The 27,560-nt window shown below is 36.1% G+C and overlaps 1 protein-coding gene across 2 annotated transcripts in view; it reads left to right on the top strand.

Annotated features, from left to right (window-relative positions):
- Positions 1 to 27,560, top strand: part of SCAF11 (SR-related CTD associated factor 11) — a 96,458-nt gene that overhangs the window by 30,940 nt on the left and 37,958 nt on the right. For both annotated transcript variants that reach the window (XM_027858964.1, XM_027858963.1), the window contains exons 2-4: positions 9,987 to 10,067; positions 10,263 to 10,420; positions 27,419 to 27,496. In XM_027858964.1, coding sequence (XP_027714765.1) covers positions 10,007 to 10,067; positions 10,263 to 10,420; positions 27,419 to 27,496 — 297 coding nt within the window. In that variant the 5' untranslated portion in view covers positions 9,987 to 10,006. The remainder of the gene's footprint in view (positions 1 to 9,986; positions 10,068 to 10,262; positions 10,421 to 27,418; positions 27,497 to 27,560) is intronic.

Raw genomic sequence — 27,560 nt, 5'->3', positions numbered from 1 at the left:
CTTTATTACTGGGGAACCTCAACCTCCCCTTCTCAAAACTAGGTAAATATAACCACAAAATAAAGAAGTTAAGGGGTTGAATAGAATTTTAGAGAAGTTAGATATGATTAACCTCTGGGGAAAATTGAATGAGGATGGAAAAGAATATAACTTTCTCTCAGTGGTACATGGCACCTACACAAAAACTGACCATGTACTAGGGCATAAAAACCTCACAATCCAATGCAGAAAGGCAAAAATATTAAATGCATCCTTTTAGCATCATGATGTAGTAAAAATTACATGTAATAAAAGACCATGGAAAGATAGACTAAAAATAAATTGGAAACTAAATAATCTAATCCTAAAAAATGATTGGGGCAAACAACAAATCATAGAAGCAATAACTTCATTCACGAGAATGACAATAATGAGACAACATACCAAAACTTAGGAGATGCAGTGAAAGCAGTTCTTAGGGGAAGTTTTATATCTCTAAATGGTTACGTGAATAAAATAGAAAAAGAGGAGATCAGTGAATTGGGCATACAACTAAAAAAGCTAGAAAAAGAACAAATTAAAAATTCTCAATTAAACACCAAATTAGAAATGCTGAAAACCAAAGGAGAAATTAATAAAATTGAAATTAAGAAAACTATTGAACTAATAAATAACAGTAAGAGTTAGTTTTATGAAAAAAATACCCAGTAAAATAGATAAACTTTTGGTTAATTTAATTAAAAAAAAAAAAGAAAGAAGAAATCCAAATTACCAGTATAAAAATGATAAGGGTGAATCCACCACCAAGGAAGAGGAAATTAAAACAATAATTAGGAACTATATTGCCCAACTGTATGCTAAAATTTGACAATCTTAGCGAAATGGATAAATATTTACAAAAATATAAATTGCCTGGATTAACAGAAGAGGAAGTAAAATCCTTAACCCCATCTCAGAAAAAGAAATTGAACAAGCCATTGATGAACTCCCTAGGAAAAAAATCTCCAGGGCTAGATGGATTTACAAGTGAATTCTATCAAACATTTAAAGAACAATTAATTTCAATACTAATATGGACTATTTGGGAAAATAGGTGAAGAAAGAGTCTTACCAAATTCTTTTTATGATACAAATATGGTGCTGATACCTAAACCGGGAGGAGTCAAAATGGAGAAAGAAAAGCATAGACCAATCTCCCTAATGAATATAAATGCAAAAATTTTAAATAAAATATTAGTAAATAGATTACAGCAACTTATCACAAGAATAATGCGCTATGATCAGGTAGGATTTATCGGCATAATTGATCATATGAACAACAAAACTAACGGAAACCACGTGATTATCTCAATAGATGCAGCAAAAAGCATTTGACAAAATACAACATCCATTCCTATTAAAAATGCTAGAGAGGATAGGAATAAATGGCGTCTTCCTTAAAATAATAAGTAGCATCTACCTAAAACCTTCAGCAAGCATATGTAATGGAGACAAACTGGAAGCATTTCCAGTAATATCGAGGGTGAAACAAGGATGTCCATTGTCACCATTATTGTTCAGTATCGTACTGGGAACGTTAGCTTTAGCAATAAGAGAAGAAAAAGAAATTGAAAATCTTAGAATAGGCAAAGAAGAAACATTTACTCTTTGTAGATGATATGATGATATACTTAGAGAATCCTAGAGAATCAAGTAAAAAACTACTTGAAATAATAAACAACTTTAGCAAACTTGCAGGATATAAAATAAACTGATATAAATCATCGGCATTTCTAAATATTACCAACAAAGCCCAACAGCAAGAGATAGAAAGAGAAATTCCATTTAAACTTACTGTAGACATTATAAAATATTTAGTTTACCTACTGAAACAAACCCAAGAACTATATGAACACAATTACAAAACACTTTTCACACAAATAAAGTCAGATCTAAATAATTGGAAAAACATGAGTTGCTCGTTGGTAGGCCAAGCTAAAATAATAAAAATGACAGTTCTACCTAAGTTAATTTACTTATTCAGTGCCATACCAGAGTACCAAAAAATTATTTTATAGAGCTAGAAAAAATAATAACAAGATTCATTTGGAATAACAAGAAGTCCAGAATATTAAGGGAACTAATTAAAAGAAATGTGAGTGAATGTGGCCCAGCCGTTCCAGATCTTAAATTGTATTATAAAGCAGCAGTCATCAAAACTGCTTGGTACTGGCTAAGAAAGAGTGGTGGATCAGTGGAATAGGTTAAGTGTGCAAGACACAGTAGTCAATGACTATAGTAATCTATAATTTGAGAAACCCAAGAGCCCAGCTTCCTGGATAAGAACTCATTCTTTGATGAAAACTTCTGGGAAAACTGGAAAAGAGTATGGCAGAAACTAGGCATAGATCAAAATCTCACACCATAGACCAAAATAAAGTCAAAACGGGTTCATAATTTAGTTATAAATGCTGATACTGTAAGCAAACTGGGAGAATAAGGAATAATTTACTTACCAGATTTATGGAGAACAGAAGAATTCATGACCAAACAGGAGATAGAGAATAATACAAAGTGCAAAATGGGTAACTTTGATTACATTAAATTGAAAAGTTTTTGCACAAAGCCAGTGCAACCAAGATTAGAAGGAAAGTAGAAAATTGGGAGAGAATTTTTATAACCAATCTCTCTGCTAAGGGCCTCATTTCTAAAATATATAGAGAATTAAGTCAAATTTATAAGAATACAAGCTATTCCTCAGTTGATAAGTGGTTAAAGGATATGGACAGACGGTTCTCAGATGAAGAAATTAAAGCCATCTATAGTCATGTGAAAAAATGCTCTAAATCACTATTGATTAGAGAAATGCAAATCAAAACAACTCTGAGGTACCACATCACACCTATCAGATTAGCCAACGTGACAAAACAGGAAAATGATAAATGTTGGAGAAGATGTGGGAAAATTGGAACACTAATGCATTGTTGGTGGAGTTGTGAAATGATGCAACCATTTTGGAGAGCAATTTGGAACCATGCTTAGAGGGCTATAAAAATGTGCATACCCTTTGATCCAGCAATAGCACTTCTCGGGCTGTATCCCAAAGAGATCATAAAAACGGGAAAAGGACTCACATGTACAAAAATATTTATAGCAGCTCTTTTTGTGGTGGCAAAGAATTGGAAATTGAGAGGATGCCCATTAATTGGGAAATGGCTGAACACGTTGTGGTATACAAATGCAGTGGACTACTGTTGTGCTGTAAGAAATGACAAGTAGGCAGACTTCAGAAAAACCTAGAAAGACTTGTATGGTCTGATGCTCAGTGAAGTGAGCAGAACCAGGAGAACGTTGTGCAAAGTAACAGCGACATTGTGCGATGACTAATATTGATAGACTTAACCCTTTTTAGCAATGCAAGGATCTAAGACGTCTCCAAAGGCCTCATGATGGAAAATGCTATCCACATCCAAAGAAAGAACTATGGAGTTTGAATGCAGATGTTTCCTCTTCTGGTAGTTCCTCCTATTGGTTCTAATTCTTACTTACAGCATCACTAATGTGAAAATGTTTAATAGGAATATGTATGTGTAGCCTATATTAGATTGTGTGCTATCTTGGAGAAGGAGGTGGGGAGGAAGGGGAGAAAAATTCCCTTGTTGATAAATCAAAATAAATTAATAAAAAAAGAAGTAGCCAGTTCATCTCCTTTTTACTCCTTTTTACAATGATATATTTTTCTTTTACTCAAAACAGAACTAGTTCATCCCTAGATTATCTGTTTCTCTTATTTAACTCTCTGAATTCCCTTTGAAGGCATTAAGAGACACTGGTGTAAAAAGCCAATCATTAGAGATTTTTATACACTTGCAAAGTCTCAGCAAGCCATAACCCAAACAAGCTTTATGGCTAGTTTACACATTAAAACAATAAACAAACTGTTTTTGTTTGTTTGTTTAAAGGATGGAGGGGACAGGGGCAGTAGGGAAAAAGCCAATGGTTAGCAAGAGGTAAAATTTAGGGAGATAGTGGGGGCGGTGTGCTGGAGGAGATGGGAAGGGTGATAGAATCAAGAAGGCATGTAAAAGAGTTGTCCTCAACACAAAGTGCCGTGTCTTTATGTGAGATAGAGTGAAGGAGAAATAAGTTAGGAAAGATGTATGCCCACATAAGGTGAGATGAGGAGAGGAGAAAGGGGAGCTCTCAGCCAATGGTTTAGCATTCATTTTTTTTGGAGTGGCCAAATAAAGAATGTTAGAATATCACTAGATACAATCATTAATGAATTTGCCCTTTGGTAATGAATCCATTTGTCAATCATTGGATAGTATTGCTTCATTTGGAGTGTGGTATGGAAAGTTAGAAAAGTTTTCAAAAGATGTGGAACTACCTCAATACAACTTCTAAAAATGTGGGTCTTGAAAAATTTCTCTTGGTATGTCAAGACAGAGAATGGTATTCTTGGATTGCCCGAGTTCTTATTTAAACTTTTCCATAGGCTTTCCTGTGAATGTCTTAAAATGGCATGGTGATATTAATTATGAAACAGAATTGTAGGTATTAAAACTGAAAGGGACCTCAAGGGATCATTTCATACCTCCAGGCAACTGTATTCTCTAAATTTTTTTTTTTTTTTGAGAACAGGCCCAGAGATGATAGATTATTTTTCTAAATTGACATAGCTATTAAGTGCTAGGAAAGGGATTTTATTTCCTAGTGCAGTGTTAATTTTTCATTTAATTTTATTCATTTAATTTATGCAATTGATATGTATGTTTTTATACATCATATATATACACATGTAATTAGGTATGTATCAATGTATGTAATTATATATACATGTATGTGTGTATATATGCCTACTAGAATATATACTATATATACACGTTTGAATATATGTGTGTATATACATACATACCACATATGTTAGAGTATGTGTGGGAGGTAGAGCAAAGATGGCAGAGTATGGGCAGCAACCCATCTGAATTCTCCCAACATTCTCTTCCAAACAACTTTAAAATAACTCTTCAAATCAAATTTTGGAGTGACAGAGCCAACACAAGGTCAGTGTGAGACTTTTTCTAGCCTAAGACGACTTACGAGGTCAGCAGGAGAGGTCTGTGACAACAGGTTGGAAGTCAGCCTGGAGTGCATCAGCTGCAGCAGCAGCAACAGCCTCAGGACTCAGCCCAGAGATGTTAAGGGGGTAGAACAACTGGTCAGAAAAAGATTACAGAGGACTTTTTGCTGACACTGGGTGCAGCTAGTGCTAATTGCCAACTCTGTTGCCCATACCTAGTTTCGGGTTGTAATTCCAGGGCCAGGAGGAGTGCTAGAGCTTGTGGTTGCAGGGGAGCAATGGGCCCTTCTTCAGTAAAAACCAGAAAGCAGACCAGGAGAGCAGTGATCACATTTTTTACTGGATTACACCACCTTGGAATCACCAAAAACTTGTGGACCCCCCAGAATAAGCTCTGAAAACATCAGTACTAAAAAGCCTGAAACTTGGGACAGTGTTTTACCACATCTAGGTGAGTGGAGCTCAACTTTAACATAAAGTTCAAAGTCAAGAAATAGGCTCAAAAATAAGCAAGCAACAAAAAAAAGTTACCATGGTCACAGGGAAAACCAAGTCATAAACTCAGAAGACGACAGTGTGAAAACAGCTATAGGCAAAACCTCAAAGAAAAATGTTAATTGGACACAAGCCCAAGAAGAATTCCTGAAAAAGTTAAAGAAAGAGGTAAGAGTGGTAGAGGAACAACTGGGGAAAGAAATGAGAGTGATGCAAGACAATTATGAAAAGAGAATAAACAGCTTGGTAAAAGAGGCACGAAACAAAAACCATTAAAAAAAGTTTACCTCATGGAAAAGGAAGTGCAAAAATTCACTGAAGATGAGGTCTCCTTAAAAAACAGAATTGGCCAAATGGAAAAAGAGGCTCAGACGCTCTCTGAAGAAAATAATTCCTTAAAAATTAGAATTTGGCAAGTGGAAGCTAATGACTCTATCTTAAGAAACAAAAAAACAAAGTCAAATGAATGGAAAAATAAAGGGGAATGTGAAATATCTGATTGGAAAAGCAGCTGACCTGGAAAATAGGTCTAGGAGAGGTAATTTAAGAATTATCAGACTACCTGCAAGGAATGGAGGGCTTAGAATATAATATTCTGGAAGGCAAAAGAGCTAGGATTACAGCCAAAAATAACCCACCCAGCAAAACTTGAGTATAATCCTTCAGGGGATAAAATGGGCATTTAATGAAATAGGGGACTTTCATGTTCCCATGAAAAGACCAGAGCAGAATAGAAAACTTGGTGTTCAAATGCAAGACTCAAGAGAGGCATAAAAAGGTAAACAGGAAAGAGAAATCATAAGGGACTCAATAAAGTTAAACTGTTTACATGCCTACATGGGAAGATCATACATGTAACTCCTCCTAAGAACTTTCTCATTATTAGGGCATTTAGAAGGAGTCTGCTTAGACAGAAGGCACAAGTATGAGACAATTATATTGGAATGATCTCAAAAAAATGTAGGGGTGAGAAAGAGGGATGCACTGGGAGAAGGGGAAAGGGAGAGTTGGAATTTTCTCACATATAAAAGGCATGCAAAGAAGAGCTTTTTCAAAAACGTTGATTCTGAGGCACTCAACTTTCCTTATAGTTCAACTCTACAGCCATACATTGCTGCTGGAAAAACCATAGCTTTGATTATATGGACCTTTGTCAGCAATATGATGTCTGTTTTTCAGTATGCTGTCCAGATTTGCAATAGCTTTCCTTCCAAGCAAGTGTCTTTTAATTTCATGGCTGCAGTCGCCATCTCCAGTGATCTTTGAGCCCAAGGACATAAAATCGGATGCTGCTTCCATTTCTTTTCCTATTTAATTTAAATCTGAATTTTGCCAGAAGAAGCTCATGATCTGTCAGTCAGCTTCAGGTCTTACACAGAGCTTCTGACTGTATAGAGCTTCTTCATCTTTGACTGCAAAGTTTTTTAATTAGTCTGATTTGTATTTTGGCTATCTGCTGGTGGCCAAGCGTAGAGTTGCCTTTAGGGTTGTTGAAAAGAGTATTTGCTACGACTAGCAAGTTATCTTGACGAAACTGTTAGTTCCCACTCTGCTTCATTTTGTACTCCCAAGGCCAAATTTGCTTGTTATTCCAATTATCTTTTGATTGAACCTGTGTTAGCATCCCCATCACCTATGAGGAATGTGACATCTTTTTTGGTGTTATTTCTAGAAGATGTAGGTCTTCGTAGAACTGATCAATTTTGGCCTCTTTGCACCAGTGGTTGAAGCACAGACTTGTACTGTGATGTTGAATGGTTTGTTTTGGAATTGAATGGATATCATTTGTCATTTTTGAGATTATTCCAGGTACTGGCTTTTATCACCTTTTATTGATTATGAGGGCTACTCTGTTTCTTCTAAGAGATTCTTGTCCACAGTAGTATATATAATAAGCACCTGAATTAAATTCACCCATTCCTCTTCATTTAAGTTCATTGAAACTGAAGATGTTGCTCTTTAATCTTTCTAGTTTAGCTTGGCTCATAGATTCCAGGATCCTATGCAGTGACCTTTACAGCATTGGACTTTGCTTTTGTCTCTAGACACATTAAGTCCAGAATCCTTAATCTGGGATTCACATTCTTTCATCGTTTGGTTCTCCCTTCTTCCCTCTATTCTTCAACATAGAGTTGTCCAGTGATCCTCATTTCTGTGATGTGTCCCTGAAACACTCTGCTCATTCCAGTCTTTGCACTCTCTATTTCTACTTTAAATCCTACCACTTCTTTGTAGGCTTGGTTTAAATTACTTTGCTTCCCTGATAGTTCCAGGCTACATTTATTTCTCTTTTCTCTAAACTCTTACTGTATTTACTATTGATAACCTATAGTTTAATACTTTATGATATGTTTCCCTTCATCTGAAACTTCTTTCTCTCATACACTTTATATCTTTTAGTCCTCCTAGAGACCTGGCTCCCGTCTGTCCTTATATCCTTTGCTTTCTCTCTCTCACTGGCTATAGCATCTCTGACACCACTATCTTGTACCACCTCTCCTCCACTTCATTGATTCTGGAGGTGAAGTTGTAATATTCTTTGCTTCCCATCTTTATTTCCAGACTCTTTCTTTGTCACCTTTTACCCAGTAACCATTCCTTCTTTTAAGTGCAATTAAAATTTAAAAGTTTTAAAAAGTGAAATTGAAAATTTCACATATAATTAAAATTTTATCACCCTCAAATCATTCTTTTTGTTTTTTTAGTACCTGGCTCAACATTTTCCTGTTTCCCAACTCCTGCCTTTATTCTGAGGAACTTTAATATTCATGTAGTTTTACCATCTAACTCCCCAACCTTCTCATACTCTTCAAGTTCCATGAGTATCACTTTAATTCCACTTCAGACACATGTGGAATAGTTACTGTTGAGCTTACCTTTACCCACAGGTGTTCCACTTTAGATACACTGACATTATACTATCTTACCAAAACCTCCTGTCATTATACTTCTCTCTGTGTTTTTTTTTGTACCTGTTCTTCACCCTTAGTGAGACTTTCATTCTTTCACTTCCACCTTTTTACTTGTACATTCTCTTCAGCTCCTACATCCCTTGCCTCCCTTGTTCAATCTTCCATTTTTATTCACAAACTGCTGAATAAAGCTAGAGAAAATCTCACACCTGTCTTGTCTGGTACATTACAAATTCATGTCATCCAACTTCAACTGGCCCTCACTCTGAAGCAAGGCAGTTCTTTAATATCTCCCTGATTCCTTCACTTCTCCCCACAGAAACTTCCAGATCTTCTTTTCCCTTCTGAAACCTCCTCTACTTACCCAACCCCTTCTTTTACTGAAAAAAATCAGGCCATCTGACATGAACTCACTCTTTTGCCATACTATTCATCTCAAAACTCTTGACTCTTTTTCCCTAGTCTTCCTGTGCCAAAGGCATGTCTCTTTTTTCTAAGGCCAGTCCTTCTGCATATACATTTGATTCCCATCCTTTCTTGTCTTCTCCAGCAAATTGTATTCTTAATAATTCCTTCTCTTTTGAATCTACAACCTTCCCAAATTTGCCGGTTCCTAATATACTGCTGTAGAACATGCCCAAGTCTACCCCATACTTAAAGAATCTCTATAAGACCCTGTGATTCCCCTCTGACTCTCTTTCCCCCATTTTCATCCAAACACCATAAAAATGTTTTCCATCCCTACCACCTCCACTTCTCCTTTCACTCCTCAACCCTTTGCAACTGGACTTCCAGCTTATCACTTAATTGAAACTGTTCTCTCAAAAATTACCAGTGATGTCTTAATTGCCAAATTTGATGGTCTTAATTCTAATCTTTTTTTACCTTATCTGCTGTGTTTGATATTGTTGGCTATCCTCTCTTTTCTATATACTGTCTGTTTTTATGACTTTCTTCCGTTTTAACCCCCTACCTGTTTGACCCCTCCTCAGTCTGTCTGGCTCATTATCCACATCTTTTTCCCTAACTGTGGGTATTCTCCCAGATTCTCTGTCCCATATTTCTCTTTTCTGTATTTACTGTTTATATCCTGTAGTTTGATACTTTTGATCTTCTTCCCTTCATCTGAGTCTCTTTTTTCTCACACAGTTTCTACTCTTTATCTTCCTTCCTTCCCCTCCTGCTCTCTCCTTTTCCTTCCTTTTCCTCTCCCCCAAATTACCTTGTATTTAACCTCTGTTTCTCTCTTCTCTTCTCTCAGCCTAGGAGCTTATTATGATTAGGGATTGTACTTAGTAGATGCTTAATAAATATTTATCGATTGATGCTATCTTAAATTGTTTAATTTGTATGTACCTTATCACCCCTAGGTTATAAAAACTGTGAATGCAGGGACCAATTTTTATGCGTGTACAGAAATACGTACATACTGTACTATTCCTACTGGAAATTTCTGATTACTCTCCTACTAATGGTAGAGGCAAAAAATTGTAAATGTGTGAAAGCAACCATTAAATTGTCTCTCCTGATTGATCTTTTAGGAACTCCTTTCCAAGAAGAAATGAAGAAGAAAAATAATAGTATTTCAAATTTGGGGGATGAGGAGCATGAAGATATTGAAGGTATGTTTGTTTTTTTATTTCCATCCTACTTAGCAGCAAAACCTAGGTTACAAAATCAAGGTAAGGTTGTTTATATAATAGTTTTTCAAGATGTTGCTGTCCTCAAAAGTGCATTCTTTTTATATGACTTTTAAAAAAAATTTAGATGTGAAATAAATATGAAATTTGAGATCACATCAGTGTTCTTATTATTAGGTGAAGAAAATAGAATGTGTCCTCATTCCATTGTCATTCCATATGAAGAAGCTGATAGATGCCCAATATGTCTTTCCTGCATGTTAGAGAAGGAAGTTGGTTTTCCTGAAAACTGTAATCATATCTTCTGCATTACCTGTATTCTTAAATGGGCAGAGGTAAGTCTGAGAAAAAAACTAAAACCCTGAATGCTCTAATATTAATCAAAGTTATTAATTAGCTAGACAATTATTCTCTTGGTATTAATTTGTTTTAAAAAGTAATTTTATTTTTGTTAATGCTTTTGATGTAGGTCTGTTTATAAAAATAAACTACATATTGTAATAAGTTTCTGAATATCAGTCAGATATTTATCTACATTCAAAAAATGAGATGCTGCCTTTCTATTTTTTTCAGCTATTTTTCATTGATTGAGTATGATTTTTCAAATGATAGTGTTCACATATTTCCTCCAAATTTTCTTTTGCTCTCAAAACTTTTAATTTTTTTTTTGATTGACTGTGGAACTGTATATGCAGACCTGGGTATTTCATCTGGTGAAAGTATAGTAAAATTATCTTCGGATATGCTCAACTGACACTTTTAGCAAAGTATATAAAAATAAAATTAAATTAAAAAATAAAGTATATAAAACTTATTTTTTTTTGTTTTGTTTTTTGCTTAGGCAGTTGGTGTTAAGTGACTTGCCCAGGGTCACACAGCTAGTAAGTGTCAAGTGTTGGTCTGAGGTCGGATTTGAACTCGAGTCCTCCTGACTTCAGGACCAGTGCTCTATCCACTGCGTCACCTAGCTGCCCCTAAAACTTATAGTTTTAAAAATGCTTTCCATTACATTATTTTATCTGTTTCAGCAATTATCTGAGGTTGGCACGGTAGGTATTGTTATACAGATGAGAAAACTGAGGTTCAGAGTAGTAAAATGTCTTTTCTAGGTATACTTAGTTAGAAAATAGGATTGTTCCAGGGTCTTTTGCCTCCTGTTTTCATCATTCTGTTAATCAGAAAAGCATTCACTAAGTACTTACTATGTATTGGAGATGCACACAAAGAAGCAAAATCAGTCCCTGTCCTCAAGGAGAATTAAATAATGCATGTAGTAAATAACAGGATACAATATAAATCCAGAAGAGATGGAAGGCAGCCTTAATGGGTATGGTTCTAATTAGTGGAACCAGGAAAGGTCATATAGTAGTGGAATTTGGGCTGAATCTTAAGGGAAGTACCAGGGTTGAAGGTTAGGAGAGATGGCATACCAGATATGGTGAATAGCCAGTGCAAATGGAGGTAGATGGGAGATGGAGAGCTATTTTTGAGGAAATATAAGTAGCCAGAATGGCTCGGTCATAGTGTCGAGAGCAGTAGAATGTAAGAAGGTAGGAAAAGTAGAAAGGAGCCAGGTTGTGAACAGCTTAAAAGGCCAAACAAAGGACTCTGTGTTTAGGTTCTGAGGTAATAGGGAGCCATTAAAGTTTATTGAGTAGGGGGCAACATGACCTATGCTTTAGGAAAATCATTTTGAGTATAGGATAGATTAGAAGGCTATTCACAAATAAGTGATGATGTGAGAATGAACTAGAATGATGGCTGTATAGTAGAGAGAATGTTATATGCAAGAAATGCTGTAGAGAAAGAAATTACAAGATTTAGCAGTCAAATATATGAGGAGAAAGAGAAAGTAGGAGCTTGGTGATTTGAAGGATGGTGGTATTCTTAACAATAATTTAAAAAAAAGTTGTTAGGAAAAAAAAGGAAAGTTAAGAAGAGTTTTGAGTTTTAGAGGAAAGATAATGTATGAGTTCTATTTTAGATACTCTAAGTTTGAAATGCCTGTGGGCCATCCATTTGGAAATGCCCAAAAGGAAGTTGTGATGCTACTAGAAGTTTCATCTGCATGGACATGTTAATTGAGCCCCAAGGGAGTTGATGAGATTTCTATGTCTGAGATTGTAGATAAGAAAGAGGACTCTGGGCAGAAACAGACTTTGAGAAAGTGTGGTTAAATAGGTAGGAGGAGATCAGGGTCATGAGATACCAGAAAGGAGAGAGTATCTAGGAGGAGAAAGTGTTCAACAATATCAAATGCTGCAGAGAAGTCGAAAAGAACGAGAATCAAGAAGAGGCCGTTAGATTTGGTGTTTAAGAAGTTAGTAAAGATTGATAACTTTAGAAAAAGCAAGTTTCAGTTGAATGATGAGGTCAAAAGCCAGATTGCAGAGAGTTTGGAAGAACATGAGAGAAGAAGTGGAAGCCCTGAGTATAGAGGACCTTTCTTTTGTATAGAAGGGGAGGAGACATAACTGTCTTCTAATAAAACAACTTAGCTTTTGTCAACTTTTTTTTCTTAAATAATGTTCATTCAGTGGGATTTAGTGAGAGTCTTTTAAGGATGAAAGTTGCATGGGAATGAGTGTTGGAGCAGGTAGATAGGGAGAAATTACGGAGAAAGTGGGAACAATCTGCTGGAGAAAATGGACAGAGATAGAATTAAGAGTTGGTTAGGAAGCACTTATTAAGCACCTAATATGTACCATGCTCTGTGCTAAGGGCAGAGGATTCAAAGAAAGGCAAAAACAATCAAGCCCAGTCCCTATTCTCCCTGGTGAAGAAATTAAGGTAAACTGAACTTAAAGCTCTGAGCCCATTAAATTTATTGGTAAGGCCTGCAGTTACCAATAAAAGGGATCCTTAGCTACTCAGCAAGCCAAAAAAAATCCTGAATGAGGGCTGGCAGATCATTTTTATGTACAAAAGCAGGAGCATCCGGAAACTAGAAGGCAACATCATAGACGGAGAAAACAGTATGATTGTTTACAAAGCCTATAGCATCATAGATGTGAGGGACAGTATGATTGGCTAGAAATTTGGAATGTAGGGCTAGCAGCAACCCTTCCTTCTATTTTCTTCCTGTGAAAGCTCTTTGGTGGTGTCCACCTGCATGGCTAGTTAGTATCATAGTGATAACAAACCAGACTTCCTTAAAGGATGGCCAGGGTTGCAGAGATAACAGACCAGACTCTGGCATTCACCTGTAATCTTCAAGGATAACAGAACAGCAATTTAGCAGGAAAACTGAACTAAATTTTAACTCAAAGATAAGAAGTCATTTACAGAAAAGCTGAATTTCCAAACTTAACTCAGAGACAAATGAAACATGACTTATACAAAATGTTGGTAGTGATACAAAATGAAATCAGTTACAGAATAGCATCATTTTGATTTTCTCAGTCTTCAGGGTTATGTCAGAGGAATGTGGAGAGGTAAGAAGAGGAAACTCTCATTGAATGGCCATAATTTGTCAAAATATGAAACATCTTCAGCAGAGAGCAGGATGCAAAGGAAGTAGTATTAGAGAAAGTAGAAGAGGTTTGGAAGAGCTTCTGTAGTGAATGGATTAGGGAAGCAATTTGGGAGCAATTGTAGAATCACCTTGTTTTTGACAACCTATTTGATGTTAGCTCACGTAAACTTGTAGCATAAAATTGAGCATGGTGTTACGCTGTTTCTTCCAGTTCTGTTCCTCAACAGTTAGTCAACTAACTTCTTAATGTAAGATGAAATAGAGACCTTTCAGAGGTTATTCTTTGGTAGTCAAGATAAAAGAAATAGAAATTTGACAGAGACACTTAATACATGTATGAGCATCTATTTTTTTTTTTTTTCAATTAACAGGTGACCTGCAATATAAAAGGCAGTCAGGGAGGAAGGTAGAATCAGGTCAGGTCCTCCAGGACCCTAGTGGATTTGGCCTCCCTGATAGGGCCCCAAATGGAATGGAGTACCCAAAACCAATGAAGTGTGGTAGTTTTGTATAGGGTTCTTATCCAGGTCAGACAAGATTAAGCATTGGGGATGTTGAGGTTTAGATGTTAGGGGTGCTGGGACCCCAAAATCATAACATGCGAGTTGTTCCCGAATTTATATCGCTAATGCAAGCGGGCCAGATTTTAAGAATCTGAGCCTCTTAATGGAGACAAGATGGGCCTTATATACAGAAAGACTGTGGGAGGGATCTAGGAGAGGCCAAGTCATTTGAGGTGACTAGAGGAGGGGTCTAAGGAGTGTCTGCATGGGAGTGGCCAGTAAGCTGGGGTGAACAGGGACTAGGACCACTTGACCAAGGGAGAATGGAATCAAGATATGATTAGAGGTGGGAAGTGGCCAGGGGCAATTGGGAGGTAACTGAACAGAATTAGGAGATTGGACATAGCCACAATGAAAGGCCAGTTGAGTGGATTACATCCTCAGGCAAATGCCAGAGATTTGGGAAGAGTCCAGGGATTTTCTTTTTTGGGGTCCAGATCCCAAAGATTTTCCTTTTAGGGGTTTAGATTCCCATCCCCATCATTTCACCCTCAAACAAATGGACTCAACTTCTTTTGGGGTAAGGGATGAAGGTCTTGGCTTCTGAAACTGCTTCCTGCTGGCAAGGGGTATAGAACTGTCCCTGCCTCAGGGGGGTCCCAAAGAAGTGGTTGACTGGAGCCAAGCATAGGATGCATCTAGGGAATGATGAGGGAACATCGGCTGGTACCTGCTGTTTGCTACCAACTGTAGGTGAATGGCCTGTAGTCTGGAAGACACAAATCTGACAGAAAAGACTGCAGGGCCCGGATATAGGGAGAAATAAAAGTGTAAGAGCCCCATTAAAATCATTTACATTTGACCTGCAGGAGTATTTGATCTTGTTACTTTTTCAGAAGTTTAAGTAACACTTTTGCAGGTAGAAGTTTTTTCCATCCCTGGATTCAATAGTTACACAAATAAATTTGCCAGAGACTGACTTTCACTTCAATTATCACTGAAATTCTCCTCCCCAAACCAAACTGAAGATGTTTCTGATTTAATTTCTATTATTTGGGGGTATTGAATGACTACACATTCAAGTCAGAACAGCAAAATCTCACACATTTGCATTGATCTTTTACTGAGCACTTGCTCTGATTATAGAAATTTGCTATAAAGGGATAAAAGCAGGGACTAGATTTAGGGCCCAAATATGACAGGATAAAACGTCCTTAGCTCTGTTTGGATTCAGATAATTCAGTTTTCCAACCATGCAATATCGAATCTGGCTACGGCCAAACTCGGGAATAGCCAGGTGGGTAACGTTCCTTTTCGAAGGAACGTGATGGGGAAACTGAGCCCGGAGGATCCCATCTTTGACGGAGGCTAAAAATTGTCCTCTCAGCTTTTCCTGATGCAAATTTCCCGCCAGTATCTCATTCTCTCTGAGTAGCCTGTGGCACCTCTTTCAGAGATGGTGGATTATTGATTATTGATGGATTATTATTATTATGACAACTTAAAATAAAATAAATAAAATAATTTATGGTCCCATGAGCTTTTACCTCAAATTGCAAGTTTCACTAATCACAGCTTAGGAAAAACTTTTCCAGGATTTACATCTCAAATTTTAATTTGTCTTGGTGTAAAAAGCCAAACGTTAGAGATTATTTCTATAAAGTTGCAAATTCTCAGCAAGCCATAACCCAAACAAGTTTTTTGTCAAGTTTACACATTAAAAACAACAACCAACAATAACCAAATTGTTTTAGCTGCAGCCAAATTATGAAAATTTGCTTGACATAACTGATACAAAAAGTTTACCAATTTGAAACTTGAAACAAACTCATTACCAATCATGTGACTTCAATTTTGTTGATCACCATTTCCAAATTACTTTACGCAGAGAATTGGCATCTTATCATTAACGTGTTGAAACTACAACTTTAAAAGAGAGGACATAGCCAAGTTCAGAGGCTGGTTAGCATCTTTACCTTGACCCATCCCTCTTCCCTGTCTCCCAATAGCTTCTGGGGGTTGAGGTGGGGGTGGGTAAGCAAGATGTGCCTAACGTGGGTGATAACTTCCAGGCAAAGGTTGCCCCAGGCCCAAGGCCATTGCCAGTGGGACCCATGCTGTAGTTTCTGCCCCTCCCCCCTCCTTCCTTTAGCCAGGTGGGGGAGGCTGAATTCAAAGGTGGAGGGGAAGGGTGAAACTCTCTTCTCCTACTAGAGAGGTTAACAGAGATACCCTCTTGACTCAAGGGAAAGGAGTGGGAGAAGAGTGATCAGGGTTGTAAGGAGGTATTTCAAAACTCCTTAAAGATCGATCACAAAACCTCTAGAATCTACTAAGATGTTTTTAGCTGTTTTAACTTTTCCTTGTAACCTCCTTGAAGGAGGATCCAAGAGTTTAGAAGGTAGGAAGTAAGCAAGCCTCAGGGAACCAAAAAGCACCTGCTGTTTTCCCAATTCCCTAGCAACCGGGAGAATTAACAGAATTGGACATATGCTTCCAGATAGGGCATCTGTCTTTGTCCTCTAAGCTGTGGAAGGTGTATCCAGGTCTATGGCCTTGAACCAAACCAGTGGACCGAGAAACTGAGAGCATCAGGCTGAGTACAAGACAGTCTCATAACTGTTTTGCCTGAAAAGCACCTTCAGGGCTTACCTACCTTGCTGTCTTGACTGGAGAAGAATTTGGAATTAGGCAGTTTTTCCCAGTCTCAGGGAACCAAAATGTTGAGGTTTAGATGCTAGGGGTACTGGGATCCCAAAATCATTACATGCGCGTCCTGCCTAAATGAATTAAACCCAAACCTTCTTTCAGCCAAAGACAAGGTTTATTAAAGATCAGCCATACTGGGCAGACTTTTTTTTTTGGGGGGGGCAGTCGGGGTTAAGTGACTTACCCAGGGTCACACAGCTAGTAAGTATCAAGTGTTTGGTCTGAGGCCGGATTTGAACTCAGGTCCTTCTGACTTTAGGGCCAGTGCTGTATCTATTGTGTCATCTAGCTGCCCCTACTGTGCAAACTCTTAAGTAATCTAAGCATTTATATCACTAATGCAAGTGGACCAGATTTTAGAACCTATGAGCATCTATTTGGAGACAGGTTCTGACTGGCAGTTGGCTTTCCCAATTCACATTTTATTGTAATTATGAAATAAAGAATGACAATTGATAGCAATGGTATGACAGAACTACTATAGTTAAAATTAGGGTATATGGAATTACTAAACAGAGATCAGGATTGATGTCACAGACCCCGAAGAGATCAATGTTACTATTATAACCCCTTTGAGAAGATATCTTCTGGAAACTACTCCATGTAACGACTTCATAGCAAACAAAAAGGGAGGCTTTTTCATCTACATAGTAAAAGAAAAGTCCTGTTCTTAGTGTGGTCACCCTAAACTCCCCCTTAATGATTTTGCCTTTTTGAGGGGAATTACTTTGTGTTACAGAACACCATTATAATATTAATTCTTAATACTTTTTATAACAGTTGAAGTCTCAGTGTTATATACTTCCACAAGAAGGACTCTTTATAGTTATAAGAAACAAATTAATTTTGGTGCTGTTTGAATATGAGATGATTGTTAATGATTTAAACTCACAAATTTGTGATTTTTAAAAAATGCTTTGAATTTTTCGATCAAAATACAAGTGGTTCCTGGTTTTAAGAAAATCTTAATTTATAAAATAGTGATTTGCATTACAAAAATATTATTTACCTCAGTGAAGTAGTGCTTTAAGAAATCAGACAAGAATGTTGAAATTGTTGTGTTCATTACAGACAGATGAGGCTTATGTACTACAAAGTAAATAGTTCGTTTAGAACTACTTGAAAGCATTATTGCTCAGAATGAATAAGAGTTTCCAAATGTCCACGATCCTTTTAAATCCATTTCTAATGAGTATAGTTGTGTATATTTATGCCTTGCTATATGTAAATGGATATGAGGTTATGTGATGTTTTAGAAATCAATTATTCCAGTGAAAATTAACTTTTAGAGAAGCTTTATGTCAATTTCTAATTTTTGAAAAATGAATTGATTCTTACATTTGAATTTTAATTTACTCTCATTCTGAAGCTAAGCCTCTTTGTCAAAGCAGTTATTTGGGAGCATTTAGATGTACTAGGGAAGTTCTTCTTAATGGTTCTCTCTTTGCCCCCTTCAAATTCCCTTTGTAAAATGAATACTCCCTAATGACTTTTGTAATAAATTCAAATGTTTATATTGTAATTAAATTGGAGATGGGGTACATCTGAATAAAACAAGGAACATAAAATAGCATAGACTGGAAACTTGTCTTAAATGTCAAAAAATGTTTTAAAAAAAAGAAAGAAAGAAAATAGGTGGTATGTACATATATATATGTGTGTGTGTATATATATATATTTATATACACACACACATATATATATGTATTTTTTTTTCTTTTTCCTGTAGGATGAAAAAGCTAATTTAATCCTAATTTTTCTAAAAGCCTAACTTGATTTATCAGTTTACAGAACTATTTCTTAATGTTCTTTGGAAATCATGAGTATTTTACAACCTCTTTGAAAAGTTGGGAGCTGGGGAGCCTGATTGCTATTCATAGAACTTTGCCTTGAACCTAGAATCTGTAGCCAAGTTTGTTAAGGGTTGTGCCAAGAAGATTGACTGAGGAAAGTAGGTTGATTGAGGGCTGGGTCAGAAGGGGTGTTCTTGAGTCTTGTGAGAGATGATTGTTAAATTTTTAGTGTGAGCATTTGATTTGAGAAATTGGCAAATCCTACAAATCAGGATTTGATTTATTGTTTTGTTGATTATCTAGACTTGAGAAAGTAATGGAGAAAATGTTAAGTAATACAGATTAAACTTAAAAGTGTATCCTATGTACATTTGTTACCTGAAGAGACATTTAAAAATTTACAGCACACTCCTGGTTGTGTAGATTCTAGGCAAGAGTACACTGGGGGTTGGAATAGTTGGGGAGAGATGAAGGGAGTAAATCAGACTGGGCTAAACTTAGAACTTCAAAAGTAGCCTATGATAAGAAAGTATGGATAAATTAGGGATTGAGTTGAACAAGGCAACATTGGAGTGCTTTGAAGAAGGGTAACAGTGGTATGCATTTCCAAACATTTGCTTTTTATTTTGAAATACCTTTTTTTTTTTTGGTTACATGATACTTCACCCTTTCTAGGAGTAAAGGTTCTAAAAACCTATGAGCAGATAAGCTCAAGAATATCTGAAAACAGGCTTGTCTTTTCCCCATACTTGGATTCTCTAAAATCTCTAAATCTAGCCTGTTTAAGTTGGTGTTATTTTTCAATATTAAAACTACATCGTTTTTCTTTCCAAAGATCTCATTGTTGGGGTATGGTTAGATCTCATTGTGGGGGTGTGGTGGATATTTAAAGGTGGCACATAGTTTTATCTATGCAATATGTATTTTATCACACAAAAGGGTTTGTGTGATAAAATCTAAATACATATATATATAAATTAGAGAGATTTAGTTCACCTTTTGTATATATGAGTCTGTATCAGAAAAACAGGTAATAATTGAGTTATTATTTACCAAAGCTAATTAAAGTAGTTATAGTTGTGAAACTATTGAGATGTGAGCTGTCTTCATTCTGCAGGGCATTTGATACTATGAAAATAATAAAGATCACCATTAAAATAGACTTAAAATTGTTTTATGAAACTAAAACAATAAGATTATTAAGTGATAGAGGTAGTTTTCACCAGTAACCAACATGTTTGCTAATATTTTAAAGATAACATTTTTAAAATTCTGAGTATTTTAGCTTTAAATTACAATTAAAACCCATACAGAAAACTAAATAATTAAAAACAAATTATTTTCTATGGATATTATAAGAAAAAACTCGAACTTTAAAAATCTTTTTTTGATAGGTATCTAGGTGGTATGGTGGCAAGAGCACTGGGCTTCAAGTTGGGAAGGCCTGAGTTCAAATTTGGCCTTAGACTAGACACTTATCAGCTGTGTGACCATGGGCAAGTCACTTAACTTTTCTTTGCCTCAGTTTCCTCAACTGTAAATGAGGTTAATAACACCTTGAAGAGTTATTGTAATGATCAAATGAGAAAATATTTGTAAAGTGCTTTCTTACTCCAACCTTTCCTCACCTGATAGTGGGACCTTCCATAGTCTTAACAGCACTGGCACCTATTGATTAGAGTGTTGTTTTTTTTTTAAATCTTGCTAAATAATTATGGAGGAGTCTCTGGTGTTATTGTAAAGTTCCTTCTAGTCCATGGATTCTTTTTCAACCTATTTGCAAATTTTTCCAGGAAGGCTATTTGGCTAATATTTTTTAAAAAATATATTTGAATGATTCCTCTGATAATTCTTTTGAGTTTCTAGTACCCCTTAAAAGTATGTGTGTGAGTTTTTATAAAAATATTGTAACAAAAATTTCAAAATCTAATGGGTGTTTTTTTAAATAGTATTATTGGAATATAGTTAGGCAATATAGCTCCTAATAATTGCTTTAATTTCATCTTTATTGGTTATGCATTTACTCTTTCCATTTTTGAATTTTAAAATTTGGTTTTCTTTTAATCAAATTAACTAATAGTTTATTTTTTTTCCTCGTAAATCCAGTTTCTAGTTTTATTTCTTAATTCAGTGTTCTTTTTTTTACTTTCAATATTATGAATCTTTTTGATTTTCAGAATTTCTGTTTTGACGTTTAATTGGAGGTTTTTGATTTTTCCTTTTTATAGCCTTTTTTTTTAAATTGAATGCCCAACTTGTTCTGCTCTTAATATCTTTTATTGATGTAAGCATTTAGACATGTAAATTTTCCCTTACGTACTAGTTTGGCCACATCTCACAAATTTTGGCACGCTGCCTCATTGTTGTCATTATCTTTAATGAAATTAATCATTTTTTAATGATTTGTTCTTTTACCCACTCATTCTTTAGGATTAGCTTATTTAATTTCCAGTTAATTTTTAATCTTTGCTTCAAAAGTTCTTCATTAAATATAATTTTTACTTAGTTTTCATTTATCTCATGGTCAGGAATAAATAGATTTACTATTTTTGCTTTTCTGCATTTGTTTTGGGGGTGTTATTCTCTTAATACAAGGTTTATTTTTATGAAGATGCCATGCAGAGTCGCAGAATCAGTATATTCCTTTCTTTTCTCTTTCAGTATTCTGCAGAGATCTATCATATCTAACTTTTCTAACTGTTCATTTTCTTAAAACCGTTCTTTTTTATTTTATGATTAGAATTACAACTAAGCAACAACAACAGTTACCTAGGCCTGAAATGTCTCCCACTAATATAATTTTACCTTTTCCTCCTGTAATTCATTTAACTTTTTTTTCAAGAATTTTGATGCTGTACCATTGGGTGCAAATATATTCAGTATTGGTATTTGTTCACGGTCTATGGTATCTTCTAGTAAAATATTGTTTCCCTATTTGTTGTTCAGTTGTTTCAGTCATGTCTGACTCTTTGTGACCCCTTTTGTGGTTTTCTTGGCAAAGATACTAAAGTGGTTTGCCATTTCCTTCTCCAGCTCATTTTACAGATGGGAAACTGAGGCAAATAGAGTTAAGTGACTTGCCCTGGGTTACAGAGCTAGTAAATTTCTGGGGCTGGATTTGAACTCAGATCTTCCTGACTCCAAGCCTAGCCCTCTATCCACCGTACCACCTAATTGTCTGTTTCCCTGTTTTTCTCTTTGAATTAAGTCTGTTTTCCTTTTGCCTTGTTTGAGAGCTTAATTGCTACTTCTCCCTTTTTTCTTTTTTTAACTGCAGCTCTTCAGTCTCTTATTTTAACTCTGTGTATCTCTCTGTTTCAAGTGTGTTTCTTCTAAACAACATATTCTTGGATTCTGGTTTCTAATCTATTCTGCTGTCATCTTTGTGAATGAGTTCCTCTCATTCACATTCACAGTCATGAGTGAGAGTTGTATATTTCTCTCCATCCCAATTTCTTTAGCTTTTTTTTCCTCTCTTTTTAATCCTATGTCCTCTTCAGAAGTCTGTTGTATTTCTAAATACTGCCTCCTTTAATGTACTCTCCTTCCTTCCTATTTCCCCTCCACTCTTTTTGTTCTTAACTCCTTTCCCTACTATTTCCCTGGTGGGTAAGATAAATTTCTATACCTGACTCTGTTTGTATGTTTATTCTTCCTTCTTTTAAAAAAGCAAAAAAGCAAAAACAATTCATGTCAATCTAATTCAGGTATGTTTCATGCAAATAACTTTTTATTAGATTCTAATTTATAATTCATTTTGCTGTCCTCTTCCATTTTATACTTAAATTCATACCTATTCTTCTCTTTTTCCCTAAACCCTCTTTAAGAGTTTATTTTGCTTCTATACAGTTTTTCTCCTAATCTAACCTTCCTCTGATTACTCCATTTGACTGAATTCCTTTTCCTCCTATTCCATTAGTTTCACTTTTGTACCTAACTCTCCTCCCTTTGACTGGTTCTGATAAGAGAGTGAAATTCAAGTGTCACTTGTTCCCCTCCCCCCTTATTGTATAGACTTCTGTTGTGAATCTCATTCATGTGAGATAATTTTTCATATTTTCATCTCTACCCATTTCCCAGTGTATTCTTCTCCTCTTTCCAACCCTTCCCATTCTTTTTGAGATCATCAAAACATAACTGTCATTCTCAACCCCTCTGTCTAACTAGACTCCTTCTCTGACCCTGATGATGATAGTATTCTATGGAGTTTCATGTATTCTCTCCACATACAGAAATGTATGTTAATAGTTTAACCTTGTTTAGACCCTTACGATTGCTCGTTCATGTTTACCTTTTATTTGTTCTTTACCTCTTGTGTTTGCATGTCAGATTTTCTATTTGTTTCTGGTCTTTTCATCAGAAAAGCTTGGAAGTCCCCTATTTTGTTAAAGGTCTGTCCCTGTAGGAGATTATACTTGGTTTTACCAAGTAGTTATTCTTAGTTCTAAGTCTAGATCCTTTGCTTCTGCAACAGAGATTTCAAAGTTGGGCCCATTGACCACGTAGCCTGCAAAACTTCTGAATTTGTCACCAGCCAGATAAAAATATCCCTCAAGGATTTGTTTCTATTTGCGTTTTTTTTAACCACTGTTTCAAAGTATAGTTAGTTTTAACTTAATGTAAGTGGACTATTCTTCAGACTTCCCCTCCCCTCATGGGGTTCTGCTTCCTCTGCAGTTCCTGCAGCTGACATGGCTTCAGTTCTTGGGGCTCCCCCAGCCAGAGTGGCTTCATTGCCTAGAACAGAGGACCCCTGGTGAGGGGCTACATTGACTCTACTTCCTTTCCACCTGCTGGGATCCAGAGCCTGGGCCCATGCAAGGTCCTGCCACACACTTGCCAGGGAGTCGAATTTGTGTAAAGTGAGAACTGTTTGTGTAGTATACCAAGCTCTCTTCTCCTTTTTAGTGGCTACTAAATGTTATGTGATCCTGACTGTGACTCCTCTGCATTTAAATTCTTCCTTTCTAGCTTCTTTCAGTATTTTTTCTTTGACTTGGGAGCTCTGGATTTTAGCTATAATCCTGGTAGTTTTCATTTTGTCATTTCTTTCAGAAGGTGACTGGTAGATTCTTTCATTTTCTATTTTGCTCTCTGGTTCTAAGATTTCTAGACGGTTTTCTTTTGTGATTTAAGTATGATGTCTTGGCTATTTTTTTGTTCACGGTTTTCAGATAATCTAATTGATTCTTATATTATCTATTGGCTTTCCAGGTTAGTTGCTTTTCTTACGAGATATTCCTTATTTTCTTGTTTGTTTTTTCAATCTCCACCCCACCCCCTTCCCGCAGCCCTTTGATGTCTGAGACATTAGCTTCTATTTGGCCAATTACAATTTTCAAGAAGTTATTTTCTTGAGTAAGGATTTATACCTCTTTTCAAGCACTTAAATTACTTTTCATTTATTCCTTCCCTAGCTCTCACATCTTTTCACACTTTTTTCTCTATTGTTCTCATCTGGTTTTTACAATCATTATTTAGCCCTCTTTCTAATGCCTTTTTTAACTCTTCTATAAATTCTTTGACTTGTGTACAAGCTGCATTTTTCTTTGCAGCTTTGCTTTTAGATGTTTTGTAGTCATTCTCCTTCTAGTTTTGTGTCTTGAGCTTCCCTTTGCTACAATACAGTTATCCCTTTCACATTACAGGGGGTAGGGATGTGGTGCCCCTGTGATCTGGAAAATCTGTGTTAAATTTTTTGGCCCCCTCTTTTCAACAGAGAAGAAGTCTGAATTTTTTCTTTTTCTTTTATGGGGTGTTTACAGTACCTTATTGTAAAATTTGGGTTAAATATTTGGTTATAAGCTATGGGTAGGTCAATGTTAAGTAAAAATACTGTGGCTTCTGCAAAACTCCTCCCAAAATTCCCATTTACAATAATTTTATTCTTATGGGGATCTGTGATTTAATGAAATTGTGATGGGGAAAGTCGCGATGTGGAAGGGATATGTATAGTTCTTTGTGGTAGGATTCACTTTTATTTGGTTTTTCTTCCAGCCTAATTCTTGACTTTAGATTTTATATTAGTGCTGAACTCTGTCCATTTCTGGTGGGATAGCTAACTTGAGTTTCCATTTTCTTTTGTCTTGTTGCGGCTGCTTTCACAACTCAGGCTTGGGGCCTACAATCTTTCAGTGCTCCTACAGTCATGTCATCCATGGTGAAATGTTTTCACTGTCCTCCTGGTATGAGCTTTGCAAATTTCTGACCCTTATTTGGGTCTGTTGACTTGTCGCTACTATTCGGTTTCAGTAGATTGCTGTTGGAATCCTCCACTGTTATTCTACTGGGAGACTGCAGGTTCAGAGTGAGTGATATCAGGGTTCCCTTTTGCCTGGGACTTTTTGCCTTAGATATTCCACTGCAAGATTCCACATGGGACTGGAGGAACTGAGGCATTTTCTGTGATTAGAGTCATACAGCTGCTGTTTGCTTCTAAGACTTTTTCCTTTCTCCATACATAAACAGGACCCAAACTTGTGCCTCCTTCTCTGCACTGGATCTGTGACCTAGAACTGGGTTTCGAGCTACAGAGCTACCAGATGGTACTTGTTCTTACACCCTGTGCTGGATTCCCTGGGATCCCTTTCTGCCCTCATCCTTCCTGCTCTGGTGTCTAGTCTCTGCTCTCTTTCAGTCTCTGAGTGCTAGATTCTTCTATGTACCTCTCTTCATCTCCTTTAGCTACCCTGGGCTGGAAAAGTGACTCAGTGTTATATTGTTTTTTGTATCTTCTGATCAGAATTTGGTCTAGTTTATTTTTAGATTTTTGTGGAGGAGGTTTAATGGAGTACTGAGTTGTACTCTTTACTCTGCTCTCTTGACTCCATTCTTTTTCTGTAGTCATATTTAACTCAACATGTCCAAGACAGAGCTCATACTTCCTCCTAAAACCCTTTTTCTTCTGAACTTTTCTATTATTGCTGAGAGCACTACCATCTTCACAGTCATCTATGTTAACAACCTTGGTGTTAATATTTATTCTTAACTCTTATAAACCCCACATCCAAGCAGTTGCCATCTTATAATTTCCTATTTTAACTCCTATATGTCTCCTAGTTCCCGCCCTCATTTCTTCTTGGTTGGACTATTGCAAAAGCTTTCTCATTGTTCTCTGTCACTCATCTCTTTTCCTACTCCAATCCTTTCACACAGCTACCTTAGTGATTTTCCTAAAGAATGTCTCACTTTATTACTGTCTACTCTATACATTCCAGTGGCTTCTTTTATATCTAGAATCAAATATTTTTATATTTGTTTATCACCTAAGACTCTTCTCAGCCTGGTCCCTTCTCACATCCTACTCTTCTAACATTTGACTCCCCTCCACATATGCTAAAATCTAGTAATAAAGCCTTGGTTGCTGGCCCTGACACACTATTCACCATCTCCCAGCTTCATACATTTGCACTGACTGTCCTTTATGCCTGGAATGTTCTCCCTCCTCATCGCTGCCTTAACATTTTTTGTTTACTTCCAAATTCAGCTTCAAAATCTGCTGTTGTGCTCTCGTTCTCTCTCTATCCATATGTAACTATAAATGTATGTGTGTGATATATATTATGATATATGTGTATAATATTTACACTTTACCTTTATGTGGACCTTGAATGTTAGGCCAAAGAAGTTTTTCTGGGGGAGAGCGGGCTAGTTATCAGGTTGACTGAAGCCATGAATTTTGGGGCTACGGTAGCTTTAGAAAACCAGCCACTTATTTTTAAAAGGGTCACAACCTTTTTGATGGAGGGAGCATACACATTGAATAAATTCTTGAAGAACTTTTATCATGTTGCTGAAAAAAATTTAATTATAAGTGAAGCATATTTATTATGAAAAATAAATATTCTTTTGTATTCTGTCTTGAACTTAGTTTTTTTGGACAAAAGGGGTCACAGATCCATTCTCAGGTTGCTTTGAATAAAGTTTAATCTTTTTAAGGCAGCAGATGAGAAGCAGATAACATAGTTATCTAGATGGGGTGTTCTTGACTTCTGACAGACACTATCTGTGTGACTGTACATAGGTAACTTAAATAGCTACTCAGTGCTTCAGGTTACTCTAAGAGTTCCTAAAGTACATTTGGTTGCCTATCTCCATTGATGGAGGGAGTTTACAGACTGTTACTTTGCTATGCCTATGAAATTATATGTCAACCAAAAGGTGGGGGTAGGGCCTACTAAAAATAAATAAATAATAGAAAATAAAAGACATCAGCGAATTAAGTAGGAAAAATATATACATGTTTATGTGTGTGTAATATATATGTACATGTATACACACATACATATGTGTGTATATAGATATATCTTGCTGAACATTTTCTTTATTATGTTTTGTCATAGACTGCATAATAGAATTTTAGAGCTGGAAAGTACATTCTTAAGTGGTCGTCTGGCCTAACCTCATTTTATTAGTGAGGAAACTAAGGCCCTGGGAGGTAAAGTGATTTGCCCGAAGTCGTAGTTTTGATGTTGATGCCTGGTTTAGTGATTTTTGCTCCTTATCAACCAAAGAAATCTTAAAAAAAAATTTTTTTGGGTCCAGACTTGTTATTTTATTAGTTATAGTGAGTTCCCTGTGAGGAAACTCCTCAGGTCAGCAACTTTACAGTAATTTAAAGTCCTAAAGAGTTGTTTGGGGCACTGTGTTGTTAACAGATTTGTATGTGTCATAAGTGGTTATATAGTATGTCTATTTTACCATATTATCAGCAGGAAATGAAGCTGATAATAGATTTCAAGTTGATGATATTTGAGGGAAAACAATGTTTCATTTCCATTTTTTATAGAAAACATACTATAAAAGATGTAAGAAAAATGTAAAACTTTTAATTTGCCAACAATTCCATTTCAGACTCTTCCTTCATGTCCAATTGATCGAAAACCTTTTCAGGCAGTATGTAAATTCAGTGCATTGGAAGGTTGTGTTAAGGTAAGTCTGAAAATACGTGTGTGTGTGTGTGTGTGTGTGTGTGTGTGTGTGTGTGTGTGTGTGT

Source organism: Vombatus ursinus, unplaced genomic scaffold (genome assembly GCF_900497805.2).
Source record: "Vombatus ursinus unplaced genomic scaffold, bare-nosed wombat genome assembly UNPS02013950.1, whole genome shotgun sequence".
In the NCBI taxonomy this organism is placed as follows: domain Eukaryota; kingdom Metazoa; phylum Chordata; class Mammalia; order Diprotodontia; family Vombatidae; genus Vombatus; species Vombatus ursinus.
The sequence above is the reverse complement of the archived record's forward strand: the minus strand, read 5'-3'. Positions and strand labels throughout refer to the sequence as shown.